Here is a 24676-nt window from a genome sequence, read left to right as displayed (position 1 = left end):
GGGATGAGGATAAGCTTGCAGCCTATCTCCCACCCCATCTAGTTATAAGGATAAAAGACATTATTGTGAGACCTTTGGGTCTTGGCAAGGACAAGATGGTGTGGAGTGAGGACAAGGATGGAAAGTTTTCAGTAAAATCTGCTTACAAATTTATCACAAAGGAGAAAGAGGCAGGGCAGAGCTCTAACTTCAATTCCCAGACCATTAAGCTCCTCTGGAAAACCAAACTACCAGCAAATGTTCAATTGTTCCTGTGGAAGGCATATATGTATGCCTTACCTATGGGGAACATGCTGGAAATGAGAAGAATGAAGGGGGACTTTGATTACCCTCTGTGTTTTAAGACAACAGAGAATGATATGCACTTGTTTTTTGAATGTGAGTGGTCTAGAGCCATGTGGTTCACCTCAGCTCTTGGGCTGAGAATGGAGAACCAAGGGAATAATGACAGCAAAGCTTGGGTCACAAAATTCATCGTGGTGTCACAAAGAAGACTAAGTGGAAGTGCAAAGGTGGCATCAAAGCTTGTTATCTAATGTACAACATATAGATAACAAGGAACGAAGCTAAGTTTGAACATAAGAGGCCTAAAAGAGAAAGAACTATAAAAAAAAGTGATATGGAGGCAGAGAAATGCTATGCAGGAGTGGCTGCAGAATGTCTGGAGAACAAGACACCAACTCTCCCTAGTTTCTCTTTAAAGCAAGATAAGAATTCTTCTCTAGATACACTATTTCCTATCATCCCTAATGACTGCATTATTATCAGGTTTGATGCTTCCTACAAGGCTACAATTGGATGGTACCGCACCATTAAGCGGGGGACAATGAAGGCAAGGGTGGTAGCAGCAAAGAAGAAGAAGATATAAAGCTAAGTCTGCAGCAGAAGCTGAAATGGAGGCAGCAGAGGTGGCTATTTTGCTAGCAAAAGCTAAAGGGCAGAAGGAAGTGCTGATAGAAGGAGACTGTGCTGAGGTCATCCAAGCTCTGAACAGTCCTTCATGTTCTTGGACGTATGCATGTTTAAGGGATTATGTAAAAAACCTAAGCTCCTCCTTTTTGTTTTGTAAGTATAGTTGGATCAGTAGGGTGGGAAATAGTGAGGCACATGAGCTTGCAAAATGGATCTACCATCAGCAGCTTGTGAGTCAACTACCACAATGTCTACTGTCAAACAATGATGTGCCGGTTATGATCTAGTTTTCTATGATATATATATAAGTTATTATCGAAAAAAAAAAAAAAAATGACCCTATGGCAATTGCACCATTCTGACAGCTAACTTTAGAACTCAATTTAATCAATAATCAGATATAGAAAGAGTCTGTTTGGGGTCTGTATTGAGATTGTAATATTTTAAACCAATTTTGCACTCCGATTCTTCATAATATTTCTTTGATAAGATTTATTTCTATGATAGATTATTAATTTTACATGATCTTATTGACGAACGGTAGTAAGCCTCACTTCAGATATGTGTTCATATAGGCCTGGGGGGCTAACAAAAAGACAACGTCTTGGTTTGACCCCAAGCCTTTCTATTCTGCCCAGGGGATTATTCTTAAGTCATTGTAATAAATAAATAAATAAATAATGTAAAGTCATTGTAATAAATAAATAATGTTCTAGATCCACTATGTGAATTATTGAATTATTGGTGTTCAGACAACGAACCTGACCAGCCTTGCCCTGCATTTGGAAATCGAGAGTCTTCTCATCTTGTTGTGTTTCTTATCACTATGGCTCATTCGGTGATCTCCGGTGTGTTGGAGCAATTGCGTTCGATCCACCAAACAGATCAGGTGAATCTATTGGCGGGTGAACGTAAAGAAAGCGAAAAACTCAATGTTACACTCTCTCTTATCCAAGCAGTGGTTGAGGATGCAGAGGAAAAACAAGTCAAGAACGGAGCAGTGAAGGCTTGGTTAGAACAACTCACACGCATCTCCTATGATGCTGACGATGTATTGGACGACTGGAAAACCGAAATTCTCAGCTCACAGATCCAACTACTTGATGACGACGATGCTCATGTCAGTGAGAAGCTTTGGTCCTGCTTGTTTTCTCTATTTTCTTGTTTCAAAAGTGTTGTTGTACGCCATGATGATAGTAGTAAGATGATTGACATAAACGAAAGACTAGATCGGATTGTTAAAGATAAAGCTTTGCTTGATCTGAATGAAAGGCGAAGTCGTGAAGAACCTCGACCAGTAACGAGCTCTTTTGTTGATGCATCTGAGATCTATGGTCGTGTTGATGATATATATAGTATAGTAAGCATGTTACTGAGTGAGACTAGTCATCAAGATTCACATGTCCCACTCATCTCTATAGTTGGTACAGCGGGTTTCGGCAAGACGACCCTTGTGCAACTAATCCTCAAAGATAAGGAAGTGATGAAGAACTTTGAAAAGCTGATGTGGGTTTGTGTCTCGAAGCCTTTTGATCTTGAAAGGGTGGCCAAATCTATTATTAAAAAAGCTACTGGTGATGTCCCTAGTACTGTAGATTGGGAAGATCTGCATGAATGTTTGTCTGAATCGGTAAGGGGAAAGAAGTTCCTTCTTGTGCTAGATGACGTATGGACCTCTGATCGAGAGATTTGGGGAAAGTTGAAGGTCTCACTAGATGGTGGTGCACAGGGAAGCAGAATAATAATCACCACACGACATGAGAACATTGCGAAGAAGATGGTCTCCACCTATATACATAGGTTGGAGCAATTGTCTGATGAAGAATGTTGGTCACTCTTTAAACATATAGCTTTCAGGGAAAGACAAGACGAATGCGAAGAGTTTGAAGAAATTGGAAAACAAATTGCCTGTAAGTGTAAGGGTGTCCCTTTAGCGGTAAAGATTGTAGCAAGTCTTATGTGCCGCAAAAGATCTGTAGTAGAATGGGAAGATGTACTAGCAAGTAACATATGGGAAGAAATTTCGAAAGATGAGCCTGAGTTTTTACCTTCTCTTTTATTAAGTTATTATGCATTGCCTTCGCGTTTGAAGCGGTGTTTTTCTTATTGTGCTGTCTTTCAAGAAGATGCGGAAATAGATAAAGATGAATTGGTGAAGCTTTGGATGGCGCAAGGGTTTTTAAGTTATGATAGCTCAAAAGATCTAGAGAAAATTGGTACAAACTATTTCAATGATCTCGCGATGCGCTCTTTGTTCCAAGATTTTAAAAAAGACAGTGAAGGCAACGTCATTGGTTGCAAAATGCATGACCTTGTGCATGATTTTGCCCAACATCTCGCAAAGAAGGAATCCTCTATTTTTATGGAGAATGATAGAGAGGTTGGTAACATCAGGTTGCGTCATTTTGGTGCAGGATATGAGGATACCAGTGCACATCTTGAGTTAATTATGTGTCAGATGACATGCCTTCGGGTATTGGATTTGTGTGACAGTTATTTTGAAGAACTTCCAGATGAGGTGGAGAGATTGCTACATCTGAGACTCCTCGATCTTTCTAATAACGGAGAGATGGAGAAGTTACCTGAAACAGTATGTAATCTATTTAATTTACAGACGTTGAAACTAAATTGGTGTGGATCTCTCAAAAAACTCCCCAAAGGAATTGGGAAATTACGTAATCTCAGACATCTCGAACTTGAAGGAACTTTTGAGTTGAGTTATTTCCCATGGGGTTTAGAGCGATTGAGCTTCCTTAGAACATTAAGTAAAGTGGTATTGGATCGTGATGGTGGAAAAGGATGCCAGATTGGAGAGTTAAAACTTCTAGACCATATCCAAGGAGAACTAATAATAGAGGGATTGGGACAAATGGCGGACTCAATAGACGCAGTACTAAAGAAAAAAGACAAGCTCCGGTCCTTGGTTTTACGGTTTTCTGAAGAAAGACAGGATGCTGATGGAGAAGAAGAAAAGAGAAAAAGGATAGAGAGTGTTTTGGATGGTCTCCAGCCGCATACAAACTTGGCAATGTTGAAGATAGAACGTTACAAAGGGAATAGATCTCCGTTGTGGATGTCAAGCATTAATACATATTTACCCAATCTGGTGAAACTGGAACTGAATTGGTGCAATCAATGCTCGGAATTGCCTGCTTTGGGGAGACTTCAAAACCTTGAACACCTTGAATTAGTGGGGCTGGGCTCAGTGAAACGCATCGGATGCGAGTTTTATGGACTGGGAAGTACTGATGGTACTTCTACTGCTGGTGAAGATTCAGTACAATCGGTAGTAGTGTTCCCGAAGTTACATACGCTTCAGATTTGTTATATGGAACAGTGTGAGGAGTGGCATCTGCCGTTCCGAAGAGGCGTGGAGATTTTTCCAAAGCTTCGCACATTGACTGTGCATGATTTGAAATTGCAAATGTTACCACCAGGCCTCGGGAAGCTAAAATCTCTGGAAGAACTTAATCTAGGTGGCCTTAAGCTTTTCCAAATTGATGATAATGTTACTCTTAGCGCTCAAGAAGTTGCAGTGTTCCCAGTATTGAAGAAACATACATTGTCTTGCTTGTGGGAGTGGGAGGAACAGGGGGATGAAATAAAGCTTCCAATAAGAAGAGATGAAGAAGGTGGAGAAGGTTTCATCATGCCCTGTCTTCAGGTATTGTCGATCCGTGGTTGCCCTAAGTTGAAGGTGGTGCCGCACTACTTGTTTTCTCCCACACTCAGAAGTCTAAAGATATCTAGTTGTCCACAACTGACGGGGAGGCAACCTTGCCTTCCTCCCCTCCTTGAAGAGCTGGATTTAGATGGCGATACAGGTATTCTTTCAAAGTCAATATTGCCGCTGCTAATCAGTGGAATTGGTTCCCCCGATCACAACGAAAATGACTACCCAAATCTTCACTCTTTCTCCATCTGGTGGTCTGAAGAGTCGTCACTTCCCCAAGGCTTCAACCAACTCACTGCAATTCAATCATTGAAATTTTGGAGTTGTGAATTCCTTGACTTCACGCCAGAGTATTTGAAGCATCTCCCCATGCTCCAACGACTGGAAATATTTGGTTGTCCAATTCTGGAAGAACGCTGCAGAAAAAGAGAAAGCTGGACCACCAATTCCCACATTCCAAAGATCGTACTTAATTTGAAAGACTTCATCCCTGAATAACCGATTGATCAGTAATCCAGTGATTGATTGATCACCTGCAAAGAAGAATCATGCATCAGCCCAACCCCAACAGGTAATTGATTTTATGATTTTCAAAATCCCTCATTTCTCCAAACACCAACCAGCCCAATCCTCAAATCTCTCACTACTTCAAAAAAATTGGGTTAACTTATTGATTTTAGGATTTTGGAACTCCCAAGTTGTTGCCAATTCTTTGATATACAAGCAGTATGTGACTAACTAAAACTTTGTTGTTCAACTTGACAGCCAGAATTTGCTTTCGTCTCACGAGACTAGTCAATTTAAGGACTACTTTTTAATTAAGAGATGGATTAAGCGGTGAATGCGTGAGGACGACATTAAAATTGCTATCAACAGTCACCCATCCATCATCTAGGTATCTTTGAAGATGTTGGGCGTAATAGTGTTGTGATCAAGTAGGAAATGCTTCATCTTGGGTTCCTTAAATTGAGTTAACTTGTCTTTTCCTTTCAAGATGCATGAGGTCTTTCCATGCGACTGTTGATGCAGGTGCTAACTCTGACTGCAAAGCACTTGGTTTTTCAAAGGCCCGGGTATGGATCTCTCTGTATCTTTATCTCAGTTACACTTTTTAATTAATCAATACAAAATGATCATTTTTGCAATATTCCATTCCTTGATGCAGGCAATGCAAAGTTTCCTTTGTTTCAACTGTCAATATAAGCAACACCAATGCTTTGCTTGTGGGGAATTGGGCTCTTCTGACAAAACTTCTGGTGCCGAGGTGTCCACATGATAAAAAGTGTAACAATTGGTAGCAGAAATAATTTGAGTGCAGATGGAATGTTTGGGATTATAATAGTGTGATCATTTTTTAATAGCAATTGGTAGCAGAAATAATTTCTGTTACAAAGGCAAGGCCTCGTAACTGTCTGTTTTATTTTTTTGTATGTTAAAGGATCTCTTTTTTTTGCGGCCATTCTATTGGCACTATTTCTAAAGTTGTAAGCGCCTATTTTTTTGTCCTGCACTGTAATGAGCATTGGAAGGAGTTTTGGCGACAAAGAAGATTATTTATCTATTATAGGGGCTTCCTTTATCGATGGTCTAATGTCTTTAAGGAGTTTAGGATCTACCGTTTTGAACATCGTGTAGCTAGATGGGATCATTTGTTTTTATTGAATGTTAAATAAGAGGTGATGTGGTGTATCTGGGTATGAAGTCTAGGTTGTATTGGTCTTTTGTATTTGTAGGTTCTCTCGGCCTACTTGCTTTCATTACTACTTTTTCTTTAAACAAACAAAAAGAAAGAAAGAATAAAAGGCTCCACGTACTATTTTATTGTGAGATTCAACTCTATAGGAGCTCAAAGCATCTTGTTTCTAATTGGCCTTAATTCCCAGATGTCATTTTTGTTCTTGGATTTGGTATTTTATGGGATATCACAAAATCAAGTTCTGCAAAGTGTGTTATTTTGTGCCGATGAAGCCCTTCCTATCCTATTCCAAAATCTCTCTTCCTTTTATAATTAACTTCTTTTATTCTGTTTTCTGATATATTTATTTTTTATTTTTGAAATAGCATTATATTCAGGATCATTCTATTGTTTACCCTTTTTCATTTTTTTGCTTATTGTATATGTATTGTTCAGTGACTACATTCTACCTTTAATTTTTACACTCCAGTAATAAGATATTGTGAATAGTATCATTAACATGTGTTAGAGTTCTAAGAGGACATCTCCCGAGGAGGAAAGGATCGGTTATTAACTTGTAGCTCCGATACCAAGTAAAATTGTATTGCTGTTTGAGTTCTCACATCAGCTAAGCCATTCATTTCACTTCCCTAACAAGTGATTTTTGAAGTAGACAATGATAACATGGATATATAATTTAACCTCACAACATTGACAACAAAATAGGCTTTATAACATTATTTGAACATGAGAGTCGAATAAACCACTTCATAATTCTCAATCACTTGTTTTAAATTCTATCATTTTTATCAACCTCATCTTAACTGGTGTTCCTCAAAAATTATTTCTGGCCAGTAGCCTGGTTATAAAGTTATAAATGGATAACATTTTTAAGTTCCAAGGGCTTCCGTATTCTTATATCTATATTTTTATACTTGTTTTCTCAGTCTCAGAAATTTCAAGGGCCAAAATATTGCCTGTGGCTAAATTTATATGAGAATAAATTATATATGTTTTGATTTCCATGTTTTGGCTTCCTCTATCTCATGGAGCTAACTCTGTACAACACAACCATATGCTATATATATTAGCAGTTAGTCTGGCCATAACATCAATTATCTCGGTCACAAATGGCAATTCAGGTCTTCTCTTGTGTTTCTGCAACGTGTGGCTACTTCTATCATCCTGAATGTGTTGCGAAATTACTTTCTATTGGGAATGATGCTGAAGGTGAAGAGTTGAGAAAAAGGATAGCTGCAGGAGAGTCATTTACTTGTCCCATCCACATATGCCACATCTGTAAAGGAAGGGAAAATAAGGAGGTTAATGACTTGCAGTTTGCTGTTTGTAGATGTTGTCCACGGGCATGTCACAGGAAATGCTTGCCTAGGTACTTGTAATTCTCTCTCTTTGCCTCCCTTCAATTTGGTTAATTTATATATGTAAATATTGCTAATGGAAGAAAAAAGAATCCCGGTTCGTTTTACTACAAGCAAGGAAATTAGTTTGTTGATTGCAATTTCGCGTCTTTGATCAGGAAAATTTCTTTTGAAGATATAGAGGAGGAAGATGTCATTACAAGGGCTTGGGAAGGTCTTCTACCAAACAATCGTGTCTTGATATATTGCTCGTAAGTTTGTGTGCTCTTAGATGTAGTTTTTCTTCATTCTCTGCGTACTTGCTACATTATTGATTTGCAACTGATCTGTACCAGGAAGCATGAAATTGATGAAACCCTTGCTACGCCACTTAGAAACCATATTATATTTCCTCGTCTTGAAGAGAAGAGAAAATTTTTTCTAGATATTTCATCAAACAGTGGAAATGTCGTGGCAAAGAAGAGGCTTGTGGTTACTGAGGATTTCCCTAGCGAAAGGATTATTTCAGCGACACCAAAACATTTTAAAAAGGTGTTTTCCAATGGAAATAAGGCCGGGCCTTCTAGAAAACGGGAAAGGCCTATCTCAAGGCAAGAGTTACTTTACTCAAGTAAATTAAAACCAGAAGATGCATCCAGAAAGTCTTTGAAAGACAGCATCCAGACTGTCTCTGTGAGGGTGTCATCCGCAGATGTTGAAAGTGGGGCATATTTGGGAAAGGAAACCTTAGGTTTGAAGAAGGGAAGCAAAACTACTACTCAAGCAAAAGTGTAGAGCGGTGTACAACCACTTGTAGTTGATACTGAATCAAAGCAGAGGTAAATACATGTTAGATTTTTCTGTGATTAACTCATTTTGCCTAATGTTCTTATGTAATTAATGTACCTTGGTGCATGTTTTGTTATCAATATACACGTCTATATTTTTAGTTGTGAATATTTTCTGGGTGTATTGAAGTCTCACTTGTTGTGATGCAGAATAATGGCTTTGATGGAGGCAAAAACATCTTCAATAACCTTGGAGCAAATAATAAAGGAGCACAAAACTCCATCTACACACGGATACTCATCAAAAGCTGTAATGGATAGGACCATCACACAGGGAAAGGTGGAATGCTTTGTTGAGGTATAACTTATCCATATTTTAATTTTTGTCGTCCCTGATGGAATTGTTCTGTATTTTTTATTTCCTGGGAATATAAGTATGCTGGAAAGGCGTTTAGCTAAAAGGGTGCACCAGAATTGTCCCCTGTCGGTTAGAAACTACCAAGATCTGTGTTAATAACTAATAAGTGACTGAGATGGATGATAGGGAGGCTAGGATCATTGAGAAGTTTTATTGAGATAGATGGATAGACGATAGTCAATACTATGTTGATCTTGACGTAGACGAGGAGGATGAAATGTATGAAGAAGATCCCAACATAAATTTTGAGTACTTGTGATGGGAAGAAGCATGGGACAAGGAGGAGTAGAAGATGATAATTTATTCTAGTATGGGCATAGAGGTGGTGCTCATTGTTTACTATTGGTAGTTGTCATGGTGGTACTGCCTTGGTGGTGGACTGGTGGTACTTTTGTCTTGGTGGGGTAAGTGGGTGTGCCGTGTGCATATGATTAGGGTGGTCCTTTAGTAATAGCCTTGTCTATTGCTTTTGTTGTTGATGTAATTCTCACCTTATATCAGGTTAATATCTTTTACCTATCAAATAAAGAAACAATAACAGGTGACTCAGATGGCGGGACAAAGTATGCTGGAATGACGCCTAGCTTAAGAGGAGAGATGAGTTTGCCAGTTACTTTAGTTGCTAATCTGTTAGAAAAAGCTGGAGATCTTGGGCTATATGTGAGAGCTTCTGTCTATAAAAGTGTTGACGCCATCCGTGAAAACGTCGTACTTAATTGAAAATTAACTACAGCGGAGGCAAATTTGAAATTTTGGAACAGTTCTAAAGTGTCAGTAGATGATATTTTATAATTGTTATGTATGTGCAGGCTGTTCAAAATGCTCTACAAAAGTTGGAAAATGGCGGTAGTGTGGAGGATGCAAAAGCTGTTTGTGGACCAGAAATTCTTAGGCTAACTCCAATGGTTTGGTGTGCCAAAACACCAAACCACAATAACACAGTAGATACAGTTAGTGAGATAGCGAAATCAAATCCAATGGTTTATTTTTCCAGCCGCCAGTGACAATGGCGTCCAACACAAAATATTAAATATCGGTTAAAAAAAAACCAAGCTTTTTTGTACGCCATCACCGATGGGCAAGAAAGAAAAAAAAAAAAACCAAACTTTTTTGTACGCCATCACCAGTGGCGTGTAGTTATTTATCTTCCTATATTGCCCTTTAAAAAAAAACCCCATAACACAAAAAAGAAATAAAAAAAAAAAAACCAAAAACCAAGTTTTGTACGCCATCACCAAAAAAAAAAAAAACCCAAAAAACCTTGTGCGCCATCACCAAAGCGTGTAAAAAAAAACCAAAAAACCAAAAAACCAAGTTTTTGTACGCCATCACCAGTGGCGTGTAGTTATTATCCCAGAACACAAAAAAGAAAAAAAATAAAAATCACTCACTCTCACCGTTCAACACTACCGGGCACTCTCACTCTCACCGTTCAACACTACCGGGCACTCTCACTCTCACCGTTCAACACTGCAGCAAGTAATTCTACAAGCTTGTTTATCTCTTGTGCTTGAAATCCCTTTGTGTTTTTGATTTATTGTTGTTTTAATTCTCCAAGTTAAAAAAACAATTTCACTCTTCAGAAACGTCAAGTTACCAATTCAAGCATAAGGTTTCACAAATAACTTTTCAAAATAAACCTGGAATTTGGTAGCCTCGACTAACCTGGAATTTGGTAAAATTTAAAAGAATGGGTTCAATCTTTTCAAGTAACATGGTTAATTGTAAGGACTTTCTTCAATGCAATTGAAACATAGCCAAAATATTTGCATTGAATTGATTCTGGACTTGCGGAGTCCCGGCCTCTCAAAACTCTTTATGCTCTCTCTTGCTTGTTTGAACCTCCTAATGAGAGAAATGGTAAGTACTCATTTCGTATCTCTCTTTGATGGTGTTTGGTTTCACACTTGGTAGTAAATAGCTTACTTAACGTTTTAATTTTTTATTCACCGTTTTGGTTCGGCAAGGTAAGTTTCCCTGCTAAAATGTAGTACTAAACGGTTTTGCTTCTTTGATAATATGACAAAACAATTATTGGCTAAACGGTTTTGCTTCTTTGATAATATGTGATAATTGAGTGTATGGATGTTTGTCATCAAAATAAAATAGTTTGGCAAGATCAAGTGTTCAAGTGTGATCAAATGTGAGTCACACTAATCTTTTGGTTGAGAGTCCACCAGCTTGCAAATAAAATGGGTCTCAAGTGGTAGGGTATAATATCATATGTATACTGTTTTACTTACCATCGGATGATTCGAGCTAGTCACATTGTACTTAACCATTCATAATCAAGTGTTGGCAAAAAATGATTCTATGTGGCGTGTTATAGTGGTGAAACTTTGTTATTCTTCTTTGCAAGATAAATCTCGATTTTATACCCTATGTTATGAAAATGCAAGAATTTTTTATGCAATATAATTCCAAATGCACGCTAGTCACAATGTACCGCTTGTTGATGCATGAGTGGTTACGGGGAATGTTTTTATTGCAAGACTTTATTAGTTTGTGATATTTTTATTGTTAGTTAATAGTATTGGCTTTGCAAAGGTATTCAGTACAATCTTATAGGAATCTAAGTGCTATAGTATGTACAATCAGTCATCTTTATGTGATAGCCGAAATGTTCAATCTCTAAGAGCTTCAATTGTTATTTATCAATATTTCACTTTGATGTTGTTCTTTCAATTCTGCTTTTATAATTTCACTTTCTTATCGTACACAATTATGCTTTTATAATTTGGTTAGATTTTCGTTAATTTATAATGATGTGTTATAAAACCATGGCAGGTTTCAATTGATGTGCTACAAGTTTTTGTGGGACAATTTAGTCACTAATAACTTCCCCGCAAAGCCAGTTCTTCAAGCGGTTTTGACTTGGATTCTCAATACATATTAGCGAAGTTGCTCCTTCATTCGGCCAAGGTTAGAAACACATTGTCTAAGTCTCAAAGAATACGATTGTGTGTTGATATACGTAGAATACTATAGTGTGGTATAGTTTTGTGTCATACCATCGATTAGAAAGAAAATGTGACACTTATTTTTATTTGTCGTAATGCCATATCATCTAGTTTTGTGTCATATTATAACTTGCACTTAATTTTATTTGTCGTAATGCAAGACCAATTTATTTAGTTTCATATTATAAATTATGTTTAATTTTAGTGTTAATTTATTTCTCACCGCCATACAATGTCCCGCATTTTACACAAATTCGAGGTAAGGGTACAAAGTCAAAAAGTCGGGGACACCAAATGCCCCAAATCCGGAAAGATGTACATGTAGGGACTTCTTATTCGAGTTTGATCCTAGTTCTTATCAACGTGTTGTTGTAGAGGAAAGTACACACATATCCTTTACTCTTCGTGAAGGTGGTGGAACGAAGGAAAAAGTCGGTAAGAAAGGGACTTTGGCCCCTGTTATGGAATGGTTGAGCCAAGTGAACTTTGGAGAATTTCAATTGATGCTTCAGAATGTTGGTTTTGACGCCTTTGCTCAAATTGATATTGAAAAGTCCGATAGACGCTTAGTTGAAGCAATTGTAAAGAGATGGTGGGACTCTACCCACACATTTCATTTTCCATGTGGCGAGATAGGCTTTACTCCCCTTGATTTCTCAATGCTTACGGGGTTGCGTGTTGGAGAAGGAAAGATTGTAGCTTTTGATTCAAAATATGAGTTATTTGATGAGGGCACAAATATTTACCTTTTAACGGAAGATGAGATTTATAGTGACAAAGATCAAACCGAGTCATTTAGAGATGTATACACTTATGCAAAGGTAAGATGATATTAATGAAAGAGAAAATAGGGTTTAGTGCTTTCATGTTGTATGTTATTGGAAATGTATTGTTAGCAAATTCCCATAGCAAGGTTCGTTTGGGATATCTAGCTAGTCTCATTCGGATAAATGAGATCGGTAGTTATGGATTGGGAGGAGCTGCATATCACATGATTTGATTATGTCTTTGGACTTGGTATGTCGTTTTGGCATTGCAATGGTAGTAAAGGCTGTGGTGGGGATGTGGCAAGTCATTGAGGTAGTTAAAGTTATTTATTTTTAAATGGATTTGATTAGTTAGTTATGTGCTAATATATTTGTTTTGTTCAAGATCTTGGTATTATTCCTATTTTCGAAATGGCATGCACGTTCGGATACTTGAAGAGCCCCACCAATTTCTGCTATAAATAATTGGGTCCAACTTACCGTCATAAGGTTCATGGGTGGAGCCCATTGTAATCTAAGTCTAAGCGACGCAGATAGAGTCTCGTACTTCGAGTTCTATTGTATGGCTACCATGGGTAGATTCCACATGCATAATGATAAATCATCCATATGTTCGGAAAGCATTAGAGTTGACTAGTCGGCGATGCATCTTGTTTGGACCGTTAGTAAATGTCCGGTATTTAGGAGGCGTTATGCGTCGCAAGTCATCATGTTCCTTCAGTTCCTTGTGATCCCCTTCACATATGAATCTTAACGGATGCCGATCGATATATTGCTCCAATGGTACAACAATGGCGGCATTTTCGTTGATGCCTTGATTAGACAAAGTTAGTGCAATACACCTACTATCGGGCTCGTGGTCTCGATGGGGATGCTTCTACCCCCAACTTATAAAGGTGTGAATGTGGACTTTGTTGGTGCATCTGGTCTTAAAGAGGATGTAGATATCTCACAGCCGATGGGGGCAACCCTTAATCGCTCATCATATCCTCCATTGTCACAAGTTGAGGCAGTTGTTACTCCTGAAGCCAATTGGGTTATCCCTATTACTTGTCGTAATGGTGAAATCTTTAATTTACGTGTTCCACCAATTGACAAAGATTTGGTGCCACATCTCCCTATTGATGCCAACTTGACACCAGTAAGTAAATTAAATAGTTTATTTTATTTTATTTTTTGTATCAACATTTAATTTATTTAATTATGGTATAAATTTAGGCACAGTTGAAGACGATGTTAGAGGACTATATGCATGCCACGACTTCTATGGCTAGTTTTATTTGCAAAATGAATAGTGGGTTGCACTCTAGTAAGGATGATATATTGGAATACGCTCGTCAAGAATTGAATAGTCATGACATTTCATATTCTGAATATCCTAAAGTAGTTAACTACCTCGGATGACCCCCACAAGTTCGGACTTCGGCCATCTATCTCAAGGGAGGATGTATATGTCCCTCATTTTGCGGGTGAATCAACTGATCCAAAGCATGCGTTACTTTCGAGCTCACAGGGGAGAAGGAAGTAGCAGTTATGGTTTCTATTAGTATTTCATTGTGAGTAACTTAATTTATATATGTTTTGTATTGGTTGAATATGTTTAAAATCATATTGATTATGTTGTGATTATGTTGTGAGTAACTTAATTTAGACTGATGTGATCAAGTCTAACTGAAATCAAAATGTTCATTTAGAGGGTCATTCAAGTTGCCCCTCGGGATAGGTGTGTAGGGGTACCAAGCAAGTTGGGATGTCTAAATATATTGAAGCATGTTAAACCATACCTAGAGAACAAATTTTAGAACTTGAATGCCGAGACAATGTATTCCAAAGAACTATAGTACTCTTGTACCAAATGCTAGCCCCCTTAATGTTCAACCGAGAAGCTAAAGTTTCTTTTCTATGAAGTGACTTTGGTGGTGTCATTTTAATATGTCGATCCGTGGTTCTCTTTTTGTTTCTGATTTCAATTATAATGGTTTCTTCCCAATCGGGTTGGCCAAGATGTTGTGGAACCCGACCAAAGCCTTGGAAAGAGAAGGTGTTGATATCGCGTGTGGTCGCCTCGTAAGTTAATGCAATTTTTTTTTGAAGTGAGCTCTTATACCACCCCAAACACATCATGACTTATCAACACATCCTAATGTCCTTTGTGGCACTTAAACCATAGCCACGCGTTATGGATTTCTTTAAAAAGAAATTTAGATGTTTCATATCACACTAATTTCTCAAATCACATAGGCGATCCATTCTATTTTTGATGTGGGGCCGAACAATTATTGTATATATTATTAGCGGTACATCGTTTTTAATGACTAGTTTGTAAAGTTTACATTGGCATTGTCTTTAGGATAACTCCTAATTATCGCTAGTAATCTAGATGTAAGGGACTTATCTTTGCCATTTTTATTTGTATTTGCTCAAAAGTTCCATCATCTTGACAACCAAAATTGTATGTTGGCTTCTGTTTTTGCAGCCACTCCTAAACACTTTACCGGGAAATATCCGAGGGGGATGTTCAATTATGTTACATTGAAACTTTCGGATGAACGGAATGGGAAATTAAGTGCATTTTTGGCGGCGTGTGTAGGTTCAACGGGGTTGGTCCGAAGTCATGAGAGAAACTAATATGAAAGAAGGAGATCTTTGTGTGTTTGAGCTGATTAAGAAGAATGCTGGTGTGTTCGTGAGTTTATGTTTGTCATGAACTTCGAGAAGATCGATGATGGCACAAAGGCAACTTTTCTCAGTATGTTAATTATGGCACTTGTTGAAGTATTTAATTTCTACGACATTTTACTTGTCCTCCTGAATGTAGGAGACAATCGTTCCCCAGCTGATATTTGATTTTATTGGCCTCTTGTTATCTGTTTTAGTTGTTACAATATTGTCATAAAATCGTTATCATTTGTACAATCATCCGTGTAGGCACACCGCCGACATTGGCTGAATTGCTCATAGGACTGTTTAAGTCAACCTAGCACATTTTGATACACAACTTTGAAAGGCCACTTGGCCCCGACGATTATCATATTGAGAGAATCACAAGTCTCCATAGAATTGTGTACTTAGCCATAATTTGAATGTATACATACTGTTCACTTTGCAGGTACAAATTGGTTGTGCAAAGTGCAAACCACCTCGAAATTTGCCAATAAAACCGAAATGTGGAACAAATTATGTGTACAACTTCATTGGAATATTTGGATTGAGAGAGGTGATATCTATCACAATAGTGACAAATACTACAATAGCAGGTCCCCCAATGTACATAAAATTCACAGATGGCCTGTGCCATCATCAGTCATGTTCATGATATGCTCTTAACTTATGGTAAATATTGTCATAAAATCGTATCATTTGTACAAATGTGTTCGGTTGGGAAAAATGATAATTATGTATAATCTTCAAAACAACTCTGTAATTGTTACTTCATACAGTCTTACAAGAGGTTCTCAAAATTTTCATGGTTGTTTCACTTTAATGAAGTTTAATCCAAGGTTCTAAACTCAAAATTTTAGAGTCGGACTCAGCAGAAGATAAGCCACTCCCTTAGAAGTAAACAAAAATACTGGGTAGTACACTTAGTACACAAAATGCTTCACTAAATTTGTTTTCACCATGTTGCTATACCATCCCGCACCAATAAAATTAAGAGACATAGATTCTCCTCTAAAACAAACCGGTTCCTTCCAAAATTGCAAAACCACTTTCTAAGAAGGATTCATCGGTGAAAGCTTTGAATGGGGATGATACTCCCTCTTTTGCAATGGCTCCAACTCATTACATCAAATTGACATAAACACATCTTAATTCCGATCACGCCATTCCCATAAATGGTTAATCGACGCTTGTTCTAATTCCACATGCTCGTGCCTATTATGCACATATGCCACGCGTTGCAAGACTCTACTTAAATTCAAATTTGAATTAGGGTTTCGGTCGGAACAACTTCGCTATATTAGGATTTTCAAAGTAATCATGGTTAATAGTAGGTTCAGAGTCTCCATAAACGTAAGCGTTCAAATAGTTATGTCGTTCTTCCTCAACAATCATGTTATGCAAAATAATGCACGCCGACATAACATCATGGAGCACATCTTTGTCCCACAAGCGAGCTTTGCCTCTAACAATTGCAAAACGAGATTGAAGAACCCCAAATGCTCGCTCAACGCCTTTTTCTATAAGATTCTTGCATCGGTAAAAAATTTATCTCTTCTTGATTTAGGATTCCTTTTTAACTTCACTAGTGTAGACAATCGAGGATATATACCGTCAGCCAAGTAATAACCGGCGATAGTCCTTACCCATGAGAGAATAGTTTGCCGGAGGGTTAAACCTAATGTTAGTTTGTGAAAAAAGATTAGAGCCCACAAAACATTAACATCATTATTAGTACCGGTAAACCAAAGTAAGCATGCCATATCCACATGTCGAAAAACAGCAACCGCCTCGAAAGTACAAGAGTTCTTGATCCATGTCGCCCAAAGATATCTTGTCCGCCCATTCCATTGGACATGCTTGCCATGTCCAATGCATACTGATCTAGACTGCCAAGCATGCCGGAAAACCTCTTAACTCAAAGAACACCTGAGCAATCGGCAATGTCTTCTTCATTTGGAGATCTCGGATATTGTGCACCAAATCTCTCCACCACATGTTTGCAAAACATTTTAACAAAGGAGAGTGTTGTTGGATCGTGCAATCTTAAAATACTTGATCCATTGAATCAATTTGGGGCTTCCGTTTGCTAGCATTTGCAATGCACACATTATTTTGCCGTGTGACGACAAACCGGGTTTATTGGCTGCATCATATTTCTTCATCCAGAAATCACTATGTTCCTTAAGACCACTCCTAATCCTCAAGAATAGGTGACTGCTCATTCTGTTGCGCTTCCGAAATAAAACTTCATCATATGTGGGATTGACACCGAAATAATCGGCCTTTAAGAGAGCATTTCCCGTTGCCCTATTACGATTCCTATAAGTGCGTCCTGGGACAGACCCAATACGGAGAGTTGGTTGATTAGAGTTTTCAATGATATGAGCTGCTGTAACAAGATTCATTTGAATTGCGAGTGCAGCTGCTGTCAACACTTCTTGTTCATGCATGAAGTGTCTTTCAATACGTCGTCTTCTCTGGGAATCAGAATCATAATCATTATCACTATCGAAATTCATTTTGCTAGTAAATAAATTATGGAATAAAAATTGAAAATATTAAAATTGTGTGAGATAGCAAATTGGTTTAATTTCTTGCGAAGAGTTATCTTATATATCTTTGGGTGGAGGGCGGGAGAGTACACATGCAACATCGTGCTCTAGTACTCTAGATAGATTACATGCATTTCTTACATAATTTTTATCTTGCACACACCCCAATAAATAGATTCCATGCATGCATGATTCATTTCAATCTTGCCCACAATTCTTTATCTTGCACACACCCCAATAATTTCTTACATAATTCATTACAATCTTGCCCACAACCCAATGACCCTAATCAATAGCGTCATGACCACAAGAAAGTAAAATTCAATAATTCAATCTGACCCTATAAAAGAATGTCTTTTCCTCTCGAAAGTCACATTCCAAAACATCGATAATATTTTTATTTTTGTATTATCAATAATATCATCTTTATCTCTCTCTTTTCACTCTTCCAAAGAATAATGTCAAGCGAGGGATCATCATTTAGCATTGATGAAGACACGATATTATGCCAAGCATGGTTGGATAATTCAATTGATCCAATTACCGGAACAAATCAATCAGGCAACATATTGTGGGATAAAATTAAAGAACAATTTGAGAATCAGAGGATGATATGGGGTTTTACAGAGGCACGAACTATGAGAAGTGTTACAAGTCGTTGGCAACTTATAAATAAAGCAGTTACTTTATTTCGTGGATGTTTGAATCAAGCCGAGGATATGAACAGATCAGGAACTAACGAAATGGACATTGTATATATATATATATATATATATATATATAGGGGAGGGATAGAGGCACAGGTACTGTAGCCACATTCTAGACACAGCCAATCCCATCCCTCTATCTATTTTAATCCTACGGATACAATCAATTCTCAATTAGCAATCCGAAATTTTGTAAATTTCAGAATTTTTTTTTACCGAAACAAAAAACGAAACTTTCAAAATTTAGATCGAGAATGTGGCTCAGACTCCTCCTTCTCCACTTGTCTCTACTCTCTTCTCCGTCTCCACTCAACCACTCTCTCCAAAAATCAGTCGGCTCCACCACTCCAAAATCAGCGAACTCTAGATCTCAATTTCTCTCTTTCTCTCTTTCTCCCTTTCTCTCTTTTCTCGATTTAAAATCTAGATCTACAACTCTCGAGGAAAGCTTTGTCTATCTACAACTCCAAGACAGGTATCATTTCATTCTCTCTGTTTCAATTATGTTTTCTTCATGGAAAAACGATTGATTAAGTGATCATTGAGGTATTATTGGTGGGCTAATTTATGTATTATTATAACTTTCTAACCATATTTTGTTTTCATGAAATTTAGAGATGCTATAGGTTTGCTTTTCTCAGGAATTTTGACGAAGAGGCCTCGATTCATCATCATCATCCCAAATAATCGTGGCTACTGGTACCAAGTATTACACAATTGATGTTTCGTGTGGATGGCTCATCTTGGGGATGGATTTTCTATAGGGGTGTTGCCCAAGTCGGACAACTTGTCAGCTTTGGTGTTGATTTTTTGACATGAATGAGATTGTTGACTTATGCTTAAAATTTCAAGAAAATTTTGATATTCAACAAGTTGTAAAGAAACCGATGGTTGATTGCTTTATTGGCAGGGATTTTGTTTACAAACCGATATTCGAAGCTTGAGATATTGTTGTGCATTGGAAATAAAGTAGACCTTTTGCCCGGTCACCCTACTTATTCTTTATAGAGGCCGAACCGCTTCCCCGCGGCTTGATATTGTTGCTTTGGCTGCTAGGGACTCCGTTTCGCATACCAAGTAAGTTCCAAGTTTAAAGTTGAAAATTAAGGGAGTAGTTTGTATTGTAATTCAGAGCAATCGGTTGTTCAACAAACACCCAAGTGAAAGAGACTACTCTTGTATATGATATACTACGACAATATATGATACATGATATACCATCGCCTTTCTCGAAGCTTGACATTCTTAAACAAAATTTCAAACAACAAAGGCATTACCGCTCATGATATTGTGGTTTTATCGGTATGTGCTTTACATTATGTGAAGTTCTTCATACTTAAAATATCATATTGTACTGTTGTCTCCTTGGCGGTCAATCGCACTAATGTGGTTTCACCAATTGCATTTGGATGCATGTACAGTTCACATACCATCGGTGTTGGGCATTGCAGTTTTTTCAAGAATCGGACTCTACAATTTCAATCGAAAAGGAGATTCGATCCTTCCTTAAACTCAACTTATGCAGCTTTTCTTGAAAACAAAATGCCAAGTCTCTCGGACAATACAACCATCGTACCAATGGAGCCTCGGACTCCTTTATCTTTTGATAACAATTATTATTCAAACTTGAAGCAAAGACAAAGGTATGTTTCAATCGGATGCTTCACTTTTAACTGAAGAAGGACCGACCAATATTGTTGATGAGATGCTTGTTCCCTGGAAATTCTTTGTCAAGTTCGACAATCCATGAAGAGAATGGGTACCATTGAGTCCTAACCGATAACTCGGTGAGATTAGGAAGAAATGTAGTGTGGTGAACTCTTAATAAGGATGTTGTTCCATGTTTGGTATGGCAAGTACTTAATTTTGGTGTGTGATTGTTGATGAATGTGAGATGTAAAAGTTGTTTTTTGTTTTTCTAGCTAATTATGAAGAGAGAGGGCGATGATATGTATTTGTTTTGGATGCAAGGTAAATGAGACTCTTGATTTTGCTTCAAGAATGTTTTCTTCTTTAATTTCATTCGTATTTATACTAATAATACACCCCAGCTACTATCTGTGTTCTTCTATCCCCTACTAGTTTTTTGAACCCGCTCTATGAACGGGTGCCGCTATATTAAATTATTATGAAAATTATAATAACTATGTGGAGCTGTGGAGCTATGAGGTATAAATATTATATTGGTTTTACTTTGTTTTTATGTGGGTGGTTATTTGTCTTTTCCCAGTTCGATTGTGTAATCAAGTATCCACATATTCTATGTAGAGCTATGAGATATGCATATTATATTTTCTTTTACTTAATTTTTATGTGGGCGGTTCTTTTTATCTTCTCAAGTTCGATTGTGTAACTGCTATCCACATGTTATATGTAGAGCTATGAGATATGGATTTTATATTGGCTTTCACTTAATTTTTTATGTGATTCCTATGAATATCATTAATTAGTATATCTCGCTATCATGTAATATTACTTCAATCTAGTTATTAGATAATTATACTGGGCTACACAATGAATAAATTATGATTGAGCATTTAGTAATGGTTTCTTGGTGTTTAGCAAAAAAGTGTTAATCTTTTCAAGTTTACATCCATTATCAGCTATATTTTGTGTGTTTATGTAAATCAATTGGGAAATAAGTAATTATTGACAGAGTAGAGGTGTAAATTGAAGGTGGCCGAAAACTGTAGGATTTGAGGAGAAAGGTTATTCGGGGGTTGCATTATCCCACAACTCTTTCGTTGTACATAGAACTTGTTGTTGATTGGACATGATGTTATTTTTCAGTTTTTTAATGTAAATGGTGTAAATTTATAAAATTTTGTAATGGCAGAAAGTAAACGCAACGAACAGCAGCTGTACAGAATAAATGTTATAAATGCATCTCTGTTGCTCTTTCTGATTATGTATTGATCTTATGGGATAACTTGTTGTAAAAGAGACAATAACTGATTTTCATATTTCACTTTTCAAGTGAATTGAAGTTTTTATTTCCTCTTTCTATGCATGTTTCATTGTTTTTTTCTAGGATAAAATAGAAGATGATGTAAGGAAACCAACATGAATATTTTGTGTCATGGCACTTACCTTATCACCATGCTGAAATCACTGGCCTCATTGTGTTGATGAACTTGGCTTGAGGTTTTATAAGGAATGGTGAATTTATAAGGAAGGGCGGGAATAATTTGGTTATTTTCAATTTTGTTTTTTCGGTTTATTTTGTTTCTTTTATTTGTCATTGAAAGACGACGTTAACTGAGATTTAATTGTTTAAACACACAAAAAAAAAAGAATTTATGATGTTTGAAGTTTGTTTCGGTTAAAGTGTAGAAGTTCTTTCGTCATCATTCCTTACACCTTCAGCCACAAACCCATTTCTCCTAAACTCCTAGTTGTCGTTCTCTGCTCTCTTGGTTTCATATTCGTTGTAGTCTTACTTATCTACTACCGTAGACGCCATGGATGGGTAAGTTTCTTTAGTCAAATATTGTTTTAGTCCAATTGCTTGAGATACTTAAGAGACAAAATGGGTTGAGTTGTATATGTGCATGTGTTGGGGACTTGGGTGTTATCTTTATCCTAATTTATGTTTTGGCTGAATTGAATATTTTATGTTTGATTTGACAGGTTTAGTAGTGGATCTGCGTCAGGAGTAATATTTCAGATTATGGATTTGGAAGACAACTGTGTGGCTTTGCAAACACAGAAAAGTATAGCAAAGTCCAATGATGAAGCACATATGATAGCTTTGGATATTGTTAAGAAATACTAACTGCTATTTTGTTAGTTTTAAAAATTTGGTGTTAGTTTTTATGTTTTTGGAGGGCACTTTTTTATGTTTTGAAATGTAATATGTTTTGATACTTTGCAAGTTTGAAAAAAGCTTATACTATGGCATATGTTTATATTATTGGATATAGCTTGGCTACTGGTAGAGTATATGAGAAATGGTTTACTCACTATTCTTGATCTTTAGGCATTCTTTTAGGCCCATATATATTTCTAAATATGTTTTTTTTTTAGTTATTGGGAGATGATGTTCGGAATCCTCAAGTATGCGATGTTTGACCCACTTAACTACTCGTTATAAGATTTAATTTTTCATTGCTTCCTCCACTAAATTTGGATTAATGTCCGTCTATTTTTAGGTTCATTCGTTTCAGGCATGAACTTCAGTGAAATCAGAAGACTTCTTTTGTAATACTGCAGTTCGAATAGCACATTAACTACAAATATATTTCAAAACAACATTATTTTGCTACAAATGAAGTAAATAAATGAAATTAATGCATATCTAAAGTTTAAAATAAGCGTTTAACAGAAAAAAATACTATGTGACCAACATAATAAAATTTTGGTATTCAAGTACTAATCCTCATGGTTTTCTTTTCTTTATTATGGAACTCTCCATGCCCTTCATTCCTTTAATTTTTTATTCGAGATAATATATTTTATCTTTGTTGTGTTTATCATCGACCAAACAATCTAGCATAATATTTTTGAGGATGTCGAGTTGATTCTGTTTCTCTTCAACTTCTATTATTTTCTTCATAAGTTCTTTGAAATTAAAGTCTTCAATTTCCATATCACGTTCATCATTTATAAACTGTATTGTGTAAAAAGCTGCTGAATCCTCTGCTTTTGCAACAGAATATGTGGTGCTTCCATCAATTTCTTTAACAATGATGTCTTCATTGTTAAAGAAAAAGTGTTTCGGCACCTTTAATGTTACAGTGCTTTTGAATCGTCCGCTCTCTAATTTTGTGTTGTAGACTGGATCTTGTTGAATGTTAAGTTCTGCTTCTAGAATTTCCTTTAACATTTTTTTTTTACATAAGCTGTAATTTTCATATGCCATTATCTGCAATAGACATAATAAAATTAAGTTAATAAATAATTGTAAATAATGGAGAAGAGGAAGAAAATAGGCTACCTGGTTTTTCGATATGTGTAGTTCAATTGTTTTTTTTAGGTTAATAGATTATGTTTTACTAAGTGATTGGAAGTTCACTTTTTGTAGGATTATAGTTTTGTATATATCTTAAATTTTGATATTTTGGAACAAATGAAGTTTCTTTTTGCAGTCTCCACTCTATTAGGACCCGTGATTATGACATGTGTTGGGTAATTTGAAATGTGGATTTTGAGTTTTATGGTGTGTGCACGAAAAACGTGTGAGGGGTAGTTGTGGCATTTTGAAAGGGCATAACACCAGACACACCACAATAGATGGTCAAACTTGGTAAATGATGGTTAACTAACAATAGGGTTACCTAAAGCTAAGAAATGTAAAAATGTGGGTCCAACGCAAATACCTATATTATTGGAACGGCCTAAAGCTAAATCACCTTATTTTAAATTAGAATTTTTTTTTAAATTAGGTAGAAGCTTTTGGGTTTTAGAAACCTCTAAGTTTACTATTACTGTTGGGCCTAGGCCCAACAAATTTGGTAACATATGTTTTAAGCGGGTATTGTATTTCAAATTCTATTCAAATTTGACTTGCTACCTATTTTTCACACTAAATTGCTCCAATCTTCATGGTAAGATATGTATCTGATTATGTGGATGTGTTCTCAAGAATTGGATCGTTAGCTTTTCTCTTAATTTTCTCATTCACATTTTTTAGGCGACGGGAAGTCTGTTATGGAATGGGCAACCAGGTCTAAGGTTGTTGCTGGTGCAGCTCAATGCTCAAGTGAAATTCTGATTCAGATCAACTTGCTTGGGGTTCAGGTTATCGTGTCAAGAATCTAGTGGTCCTACGCTTCACTGCACTACACTGCCACTCGATTACTTGAAATCGATAAAAATTTGAAACCAAAGAAATCCTATCCATGAAAATTCATTCTCTATTTTTTGAAACGCCATGACTCTTTAAGTTTCAAAGATTCATGGCGTTCAAGCTCAAGCTAATGTATCGTTTCCTTCTCCATTCCTTCGACAGTCTAGATTCTCAGCTTCTCCATTGAAATTCAAGTTTGAGAGGAAAAAGCTCACACTGAATTCTAAAGCGAAAAAAGAAGACAAAGAGGTATTGGTTTTCACTCATTTTCATTATTACTGCTGTTGAAACTGAAATTGCTATTGATTTTGTGCCAGGATTATTTGATTGATGCACCTGTTTCTATTGGTGATGGCTTTTCTTTCAGTGGATGTATTGCTTATCTTCATGAGGACTGTAAGCATCGTTTTTCTG

At 36.8% G+C, this 24676-nt stretch overlaps 1 protein-coding gene and 1 long non-coding RNA gene across 14 annotated transcripts in view; one reads left to right on the top strand and one right to left on the bottom strand.

Annotated features, from left to right (window-relative positions):
• Positions 1 to 1558: 1558 nt before the first annotated feature.
• The window catches only part of LOC147512441 (putative disease resistance protein RGA1), a 48461-nt gene continuing 25343 nt past the window's right edge, over positions 1559 to 24676 (top strand). For 7 of the 13 annotated variants that reach the window (XM_086595437.1, XM_086595434.1, XM_086595436.1 and 4 more), the window contains exon 1: positions 1559 to 5156. In XM_086595437.1, the coding sequence (XP_086451563.1) occupies positions 1739 to 5083 (3345 nt within the window). In that variant the 5' untranslated portion in view covers positions 1559 to 1738 and the 3' untranslated portion in view covers positions 5084 to 5156. The other 6 variants (XM_086595427.1, XM_086595432.1, XM_086595430.1 and 3 more) reach the window with 6 other exon arrangements.
• LOC147512444 (uncharacterized) overlaps positions 7895 to 24676 on the bottom strand; it is a 29919-nt gene continuing 13137 nt past the window's right edge. The window contains exon 2 of the long non-coding RNA XR_015214952.1: positions 7895 to 9711. This is a non-coding gene — a long non-coding RNA (uncharacterized LOC147512444). The remainder of the gene's footprint in view (positions 9712 to 24676) is intronic.

The sequence above is a fragment of the Coptis chinensis genome, chromosome 3 (genome assembly GCF_015680905.1).
Source record: "Coptis chinensis isolate HL-2020 chromosome 3, ASM1568090v1, whole genome shotgun sequence".
NCBI classification, from domain to species: Eukaryota; Viridiplantae; Streptophyta; class Magnoliopsida; order Ranunculales; family Ranunculaceae; genus Coptis; species Coptis chinensis.
Note: the sequence above shows the minus strand (reverse complement) of the source record. Positions and strands in the feature narration are given on the sequence as shown.